The sequence below is a fragment of the Budorcas taxicolor genome, chromosome 19 (assembly GCF_023091745.1).
Source record: "Budorcas taxicolor isolate Tak-1 chromosome 19, Takin1.1, whole genome shotgun sequence".
Taxonomy (NCBI): Eukaryota; Metazoa; Chordata; class Mammalia; order Artiodactyla; family Bovidae; genus Budorcas; species Budorcas taxicolor.
This window is the reverse complement of record NC_068928.1, coordinates 14,454,022-14,462,849: the sequence shown is the minus strand read 5'-3', so window position 1 is coordinate 14,462,849 and position 8,828 is coordinate 14,454,022. Positions and strand designations below refer to the sequence as shown.

Here is an 8,828-nt window from a genome sequence, read left to right as displayed (position 1 = left end):
CGAGCCCAGCGCGCCGCGCCGCCCTCAGTACAGCTCCGGCCGCCGTGCCGCCTGGCTCTCGTATACCTTGTTCTCTGCGGGCTGTGGGGGCTTCGCGCCGCGGCCGTTAGTCATGTCGGGTAGGTGACTTCTTCAGCGAGCAGCGGCAGCGGCGAGAAGGGGCCCGGCGGGGTTGGGCCGTCTTCCCGCCCACCGGAGGGCCCCGAGGGAAGCCTCCGGCCCTGAGGGAGGCTGGGGTGGGGGGGCGGCCGCGGCCGCCGCCATGTTGGACTGAAGGGACGCACGCTCCCAACGCTCTCCGTCTGCAAAACTCGGCGGGAGCGCCTCGAGCCCCCAGTCTCTTGACCCAGCCCTTGGAACCTGAGGCGACGTGCCGCTCCCGGGGGAGGGTGTGTGAATCGGGGTGGGGGCGGAGGCCGCTACGCCATCGTAGGGGCGGGGGGAGCCCGTCATTAGAGCACCAGCCGGAGAGAATCGGTGCTTCTGGTTCTCCGCTTCGCCTCAGATCTTTCAGCGAGGCCTCAGGCCAGTCGTCTCGCCGTCTCGTCCCTCAGTTTCCCCATCCGTGAAGTGGAGCTGGGCCTTCCTGACTCACCCATTCATCAGGTGCGGGCCTTGATGCTCTAGGAGCCCTTTTTAAAAGGATGTTGCCTGACACGAAATCCTACATGTCGTCATTCATGTAGTAGCCTCCCTGATTCGAGTTGGGGGTGTTTGCATCTAATTCAGCATCCTGTTCACCCTCCTCTGTCATCTTCTCAGACTCTCTAAAGTTGTCTCCTCACGAGCTTGAAAGTGAGCCTTGTCTATTATTAATGGGCTCGTGTAGATGCTTGCTGCATTTACGTTGAAACATACAAACGAAAGGAAAACGCAGTCTTCCACCAAATGATAAATGATACACTTAAAATGATACAGGAATCCCCCGCCTCCCACCCCACCTCGTTGTGTGGAGGAGACAGAGAGGCCTTGGTCTCATCAGGACAGCCCATTTAGATCCTGCTAAAGCAGAATATACAGTCTGGAAGGTGGATCTACTCTCTTTTTGGAGTATAGCTGATTAGCAGTGTGGTAATTTCAGGTGAACAGCAGAGGGATTCAGCCATAGATACACATATATGTATTCTCCCTCAAACCCAGATCTGCCCTTGATTTAGCACTCTTAGATGCCACACAAGGTCCTCTGGCGTTCGGTACATCACCGGCTGCAAAGACAGACTCAGCTTTCCACTTACTAGAAACCGTCACAAGAGTTAGATACTACTGTTGAGGTGGAAAAGCAGAACACTGAAAGCCATGTGATTGGGATGAAAATGACTGCTGGCAGAGTATTTTACATTTTTTTCCCCCAAGGGAGAACCTGTTGATGGTAAAAAAAAAACAATTCCTTTTCTCCAAGCAATCCAGTTTTGCAGAAGGGTGGAAATGTGTGACAAAAAGAAAGCAACAGGCTAAGAGGAGACCATGTTAGCAAGAATGGTTGGACTGGGGAATGATGAACATTCCTTAAATTAACATGGATGTTAAGTCAGAATGTTAATCTTTTGGGGAAAGGGGCATTTACCTGATGTAAGAGGGTAGTAATTGCACAGAATTAATTTCTTTAATTCTTGCTCAGGTGAGAAGTAATTTCTTACCCCAAAGTAGATGTTGGGATACATTTAATTAGGTGCATAATTTGGAATGAAGTCTGGTAAAGTTCCACAGAAGTACATGTAAACACACTCCAAGGAGGGTGTGAAACCTCTCTGTGATTTAAAAAACATTTTCATACCTTCATGGAGAAATTTACCGTTTCAGTGGATATAGTTCTCATTAGCAACTCTTGACCTGTCTTGATTTTTAATGTGATTATTGGTTTAAAGCAGTGGCTTATTTTTGTAGGACTGGGTAGCTTTTACGGAAAATTACATTTTAGAGGTATACTGTTTGCAAAATCCATGATTTTCAGTGTGTCATAATAGTGTATGAGCTGGTTAATGCGTTATTACAGATCTTCAAAATCACCGACAGTATATATCCTTGTTTTGTAATTCGAGTGTTTTTAATATTGAAATTGACTTTCATGTCAAAAAGAACTATTTAATAATTTGCTTATTTCTACATTAAGTCAATTAAGTTCTACTTAGTGTTAGATAATATTTGTACATTTTGTAATTTGTGTATAAAAATAATACTTATGACGGTATAAAAATAGGAATGATGTTTTTGACTTATTCTTGATGAATGTTTAAGTTAATAAATTTAACAGCTGACTCCCTCCTAAACAACTAATAACATTCAGCTTATGTAAATCCGTTAAACATTCCAAACTATACTTAAAAATTTATCAAATTGACTCAACCATTCTAGGTGCCTGACAAGACAGATTTATAAATCTAGTAAGATAAAGTGTGTACATAATCAACAATTAAGTCAGAATTGTAAGTCAGACTCTCAGATAAATATTAGCTGACACCTTTGAAGTTAAAGTCAAATCTGTTATCACTTATACATATAAAAGTTACAAAGTCACAATACTTCTTTTGGCAGTATGGCAGACTAAGATAACTTGCAAATATTCTGTCTACAAATAACTAAAAATGCGGGAGCTTAACATAAAACAAAGGGCGGGCTTCTGCTGCCAGAAGTGAAGTAGAAGCCAGCATGGTAGGCATAGAGCTAACTTGGTGGTTTCCCTGAAGAGGATGATGTAGGTCACAGTATTCAGAGAGTTGGAGTTCATTGCTCAATTAACTAAGCATAGGAGATGAAATATTGAAACCTTTAGAGCCTTGTAGTGGGACCTGAGACTCTTACTTAAACCCTGGATGTTTAAAGGACTGTATCTTTAGTGAAAGAATGAACTAGAAAAAAACCTTTCTATCAGCATAGGAGATAACAAACCTGGGCCTTGAGTAAGGGGGGAAAAGTCTTTTTCCGAGAATTTGTAACCTGGGACCTGGGCTTCATAGTTCAGTGTACATTTAGACTAGTTATGAGGTCCAGGAAATCTCAAGCCAAGAAATTGAATGTAAAAGTTGGTTCTAGACTGGCAGTAAGAACCTTGGGGTTCTTAGAAACAAATGAAAACCTTTTCCGAGGAAATTTCAGAGCGTGGGTCACTAGGAATTTTATTGCAGAATTCTGGGAAACAACTCACCAAAATGAGAGTGACAAATGGTATTTGCACCCCTAATTAGATGGTTTGGACAAGCGTATTGTAGGTTTAAAATTATTAAAAACCTAAAAAGGAATCGGCCCTAAGACCAAGACTTGAAAAAAGGTTACATATATTTGAAGAAGAACCAAGTGTAACTTCTAGAGGTAGAGAAAGTGGCTAAGTTGAATTGCAGATAGACGTAGCCAGAAGAAATACCTAGGGAGATAGAAAATAGATGGGGTTTAATAATTACCCAGGATTCAATTCAGAAGGTTAAAATGAAGAGTGAGAGATTAAGAAACATGGGAGGGACTGTCCTTGGTTGTCCAGTGGTTAAGATTTGATGCTTCCAATGCAGAGGATGTGGGTTTGATTCCTTGTTGGGTCACTAAGATCGCACATGGTCTGGAGTGCAGTCAGAAAGTTCAAAAAAAACAACAAAAACATGGAAAGTAGATTGGGAAGCTCTGACATACATCTGAGTTTGAGAAGGAGAAAATGGTAATTGATACTTGAGAATTTTCCAAAATTGATGGATCAAGAAGCAGTAGTCTCAAACATGAGACCTAAAAGTCAGTTCATACCCAGATACATAAATGTGAGACTACGGATTTATGAAACACCAGTAACAAACCTATCGGAAGAAATAGGGAAATGGTAAGGTTGGTAATTTCTTAAAAGTTTTAAGAAGCTGCTAAATAATGAAGTGATCTTTGAAGTTTAGAGGAAAAATAATGTATGACCTTGAATTTTTTATCCAAATAAAAGACAATACCACTTTCAGGCCTTTACTGAAGGAACACAGAAAAAGAAATCCCGAAGGGAGGGGTAGGATGCACAAAAATGTAGAGGAAATAAATGCAGTAGATAAAAAGTATTGACTGGAATCTTGAAGATTAAAATGATTACATTTAGAGTTTTTACAGTGGAAGCAATGTAATTGGCATTATAGCATTAAAATTCTTATATTCTAGTGGAGGTTGAAGATCATTTTGAACTTGGTCAAAAATGTATGTTAAAAATTGAACATGATCTTTAAATTAATGAATGGTAACTTATTGCTGTTGTAACTTATTATAAGAACAGAATTTGAGCATCTAAAGCAGTAGAGGGGGAAAAGAGGAAAATCCAGTAGAAGGAAGTGAAGGAGTTGGGGGAAAAAAGACCCTGGTGAGTCCAGTATAGGCTAGTAGTAATAAATAAAAAGTAACAGTAGTGAAAATATGAAAACATCAATTGAGAGACAGATTTTCCACACTGGGAAAAATTGATCTAGATTTATGCTTTCAAAAATGATACAAAAAGTGAAAATGTTAGTCAGTCAGTGATGCCCGACTTGACCCTGTGGACTGTAGCCGGCCAGGCTCCTCTGTCCATGGGGCTATGCAGGCAAGAATACTGGAGTGGGTAAGCATTCCCTTCTCCAGGGGATCTTTCCTACCCAGGGATCGAACCACGAACTTCTGCATTGCAGGCAGATTCTTTACCATCTGAGCCACCAGGGAAGATCTCTAAAGCATCAGAATAAGAAATGTTAAGAAATATAGAGATAGGAAAGACTAATCAGGCAAACATCAACCAAAAGATTGCTTAGTTACCAGTCAAAAGAAAGTTTGGACATTTTTAGTGTTAGTCTTCATGTTAAAAGGAATGTTAAAAGGAAATTCACCAGGAAGGTGTAAATATGTACTTTTATGTGCCTGACAGTATAGCCTCAAAATGTAGAAGCAAAAAAACAGAAGAAATGGACAAATACAGAGTCAGACAGGGAATTTTAAGTTTAAACATACTTCTCTGTGTAATTAATAGGTCAGGTAGATGAAACAGTAGGAATAGGAATGATAGAATTAACAAGCATCTTACAAAATTCTTTGAACATTTAGAAAATGCAGTTCTTTTCAAGCACATAGGGGGCATTTATGGAAGTGAAAGTATTTACCAAGGGGAAAAGCAAAATCCTGACAAATACCCAGAATAGAGAAAATACCTTTTTCTGGCTGCAATGGAATACAATTAGAACCACAGAGAGTATCAAAACCCTGTACACTTAGAAGTAAAAGCACTTCTGAATAATTCATGGGCCCAGATAATAAAGCTCAAGTGCCAAGTACTTAATAATGAGCAGTTGTTTGAAATGCCTTAGAATTTATTTTTTGTCATACAGTTTATAAACTGATTTTCTCTGAATGTAAATCATCTCTACTTTTTCAGTCAAGTATACTAAGGGCTAGACGTGTTGGTCAGTATGCTTCTTTCTGTGTTCTAGAGTTTTCAAGTCAGCCAGCTAAAGGAGACATATTTACACTTTAAGAGAGAAGTGACTGGGTTAAGAGCTCTAATACTTACTTAATAGATTAGGGTCGTATAACATGTGTGCTGTGTACTTCTATAATTCTTGCCTGAGCCAAAGTATAATAAGATCTTGGACTCTACTTTGTTGCTGGGAGAACCCACGTCAGTGCCTTGGGATATAATTTAACCTAAAGCTTTATATCCCCAGTGTTTGTATATTTGTTTCACTCTTACACTCCCTCCTTCCACTATAATCCTTTTTAGTTTCTGAATTGGTTGAAACTAATTTCCTTTGCCGTTTGATAGAAGCATCTAATATTTTAGATACACCTAGTCTTTGAGATGCATCTAACCTTTTTATGATCCAGGTAGATTCTATATTCTTTTCATATATTTCTTACTTGATTGTTAGCTACAAATCTAGTCATTTTATTATTACAGGCTTGTGCGTGCTAAGTCACTTCAGTCATGTTTTACTCTTTACAGCCCTATAGACTGCAGCCCACCAGGCTCCTCTGTCCATTGAATTCTCCAGGCAAGAATACTGGAGTGGGTTGCCATGCCTCCTCCAGGGGATCTTCCCAAGCCAGGGATCGAACCCATGTCTCTTAACATCTCTTGCGTTGGCAGGCAGGTTCTTTACCATTAGCGCCACCTGAGTATTATGGGCAGTGATGCACAATTTTTTTCCACCTCGGTTAGCCACCAGGGAAGCCAAGTTCTTCTCTTTTCTAGTAGCTAAGTCATGTCCGACTCCTGTGATGATGCTGTGGATTGTAGCCCGCCAGATTCCTCTGTCCATGGGATTTCCCAGGGAAGAGTACTGGAGTGGGTTGCCATTGCATTCTCTGGGGGATCTTCCCGACCCATGGGTCAAACCCGCAACTCTTGCATTGGCAGGTGGATTCTTGACCACTGTGCCACATGGGAAGCCCCAGTTCTTTTACTCATCACTAATAAAGTTAGGTCATTCATTTGAATCTGAGGAGAATCCCAAAGGATATATACTAATTGGCCAAGTCCCTGAAAGCTTTGATAAAGTTGGGGTTAAACAGCTGACTTAGCTTTTTACCAAGTCTTCAGAGATCTTATTGTTTCTACTGACAGCCAGAGCAATCCAGTCCAATCCAAGGGAATGGTGTATATTCTTTTCCTTTCCTTTTTTTAGAGTGTGTATTTTCCGTTTTTTTTTAAATCCCGATTAGTTTTAACAGATGTCTTTTTGTATATAAAGATAGTATAGCTTGAGCTTTTGAGTTTTTGTTAAAAGGATGGGTTTTTCACTGATTGTTTCTTATTTATTTACTTGGTTTTTGTGACATCAGGACATATTTGTAGAGTAGTTGTTTTCAGAGATATTACTGTAAATAGCCAGTACTGTTGACACAGATTTTTCCTTGCACTATATTTTTAACTTGTAGTTTTCCTTTCTGTAGTTACTTTTTATAATATTTTCTTATCACATTTCATCAGTAAGAGCTAAAGTCAGCCTTTGAGGGAAGCCTACTTTTAAATAAGATTAAACATTCTTTTTATGTGTTTTAGATTCTGGAAGTTACGGTCAGTCTGGGGGTGAGCAGCAAAGGTAAAGTATATGCACATTTCAGTAATACCATTAATGAGTAGAACTGAGGAAAAAAGATACATTTAGTCAGGTGTCCCTCTTGAGATGTGGTATCTTGATGTCTTAAAGAGTTAAATATTAGCTTGTCGAGGGGAAAGAGTTGGCCTAGGTACATAGATGCTATAAAATATATATATATTTTTAAAGGCTGTTTGAATCAGTAAATATAGATGCCCCCTAGAGATTAAAACAAATCTCACAGGTATTGTAAAGATTGTTTTCTTTAAGAAAGTTTTCAGCAGAAATCATTATTAAAAGGATTTAAGCAGTTGAACTATAACAGCTTCTTAGAAAAAGCATTTTTTTGATTGTATATAATATGCTAACATGTTTCTGGAGTGGATTTTCTTGAAGTGCTATGATAGTGTTTAGTGTTTTTAAAGGCTCCTTGCCATGCTCACAATAAAAAGTCTGTTTTTATGTGAATACATTCACATGTAGTAGAATTCTCTTGCTTCCTAGAAATACAGCCTTCAACTCAACTTCAACTGTAAATGTTTTGCAGCTCAGTGTGAGATTTTCAGGAGAGCATCTCAGATATCATCTGTCATCAAGTTTTAAGCTTAATGAAAACAAGACCGATTTGACTTTTTTATTCTTATAGGATAGACCCTCATAGTAGGCAACTGGCAAATGTTTATTCAATGAAATATATTTTATAAAGTTAAATTCTTTTAGTACTTGACAGCTCTAAACTGATACTTTGTTTGGCAGATGTTTTATTTTTCTTTGGCATATATTCAGAAAGTTTATTTCTGTTAAACCTTATATGCAATAACATTAAAGAAAGTTCCAATCTGAGGAAGCTACATGTATTCATTCAGTCAAAAACTATGCCAGGCTGTGTTGTAACACTGAGGGTACAATACACTTTTACTCTGTGATAGTGCTCTGAAGATATGCATACCTCTGTTACTGAGGCACTAAAAATTGGACATTTAGTGCCACACTGTGCCTCTTCTAGGATCTTAGAGGCAAGTTAAGGTAAATGGTAGGAAGAAATTAATCTGTCAAAGCACAGTTAAATTGATTGAAGCTCTAACTTAGAGTCTTTTTTTTTTTTTTTCCAGTTACATATTTATGAGTCTGGCTGCCATGTAGTCATTCCTTTCTATCCCCAGCCTCCCACCCATCCAAGAATAATTCTCTTGGGATTTTTTAGCTCTGGTGGTAAAGTTTTTGTTTGTTCTTTTTTTTGCACAATAAGCATATTTTTATTTATTTTTATCTTGGGCAGCATTGGGTCTTAGGTGTGGTGAAGTTTTTTTTGTGGGAGATTGTCAAAGCAAAACTTCTGGTGATTGACATTCAAGAGGTCTCGGAACAACTTCATTTATGTTTTGACAGTCTTTGGTTATCACCTTTCAATTTAGACTCTTAAGAGTTAGGCAGATTGACCATTTTTCAAGAAAGAAGCTTGTGTTTGAGTTGAAAGTTGAAAATAAGGATAGCGTTCTTGTAAGCTTTTAAATTCTAGCACATATCTTTCAAGTAGTACGTCTTTCTTTTACAGTTATTCTTCCTATGGAAATCAAGGCAGCCAAGGTTATGGACAAGCACCACAAGTAGGTTAAATATAAATTGAGTTCTTTATAAATAGTTTTAATTTTAAATATACAATGAAACTTCTATTTATCCAACTTTCAGAGCTATTCTGGCTATGGACAAACTACTGACTCTTCATATGGACAGAACTATAGCAGCTACTCCAGTTATGGACAAAGCCAATCAGGTTGGACTGATTTGTTAAATCTACTATTTTAGAAGTTA

General features: G+C 38.8%; 1 protein-coding gene across 1 annotated transcript in view; it reads left to right on the top strand.

The window, feature by feature from the left end:
- TAF15 (TATA-box binding protein associated factor 15) overlaps positions 1 to 8,828 on the top strand; it is a 29,120-nt gene continuing 20,292 nt past the window's right edge. The window contains exons 1-4 of the mRNA XM_052657746.1: positions 1 to 119; positions 6,980 to 7,019; positions 8,572 to 8,623; positions 8,706 to 8,790. Of these exons, the coding sequence (XP_052513706.1) occupies positions 113 to 119; positions 6,980 to 7,019; positions 8,572 to 8,623; positions 8,706 to 8,790 (184 nt within the window). The 5' untranslated portion in view covers positions 1 to 112. The remainder of the gene's footprint in view (positions 120 to 6,979; positions 7,020 to 8,571; positions 8,624 to 8,705; positions 8,791 to 8,828) is intronic.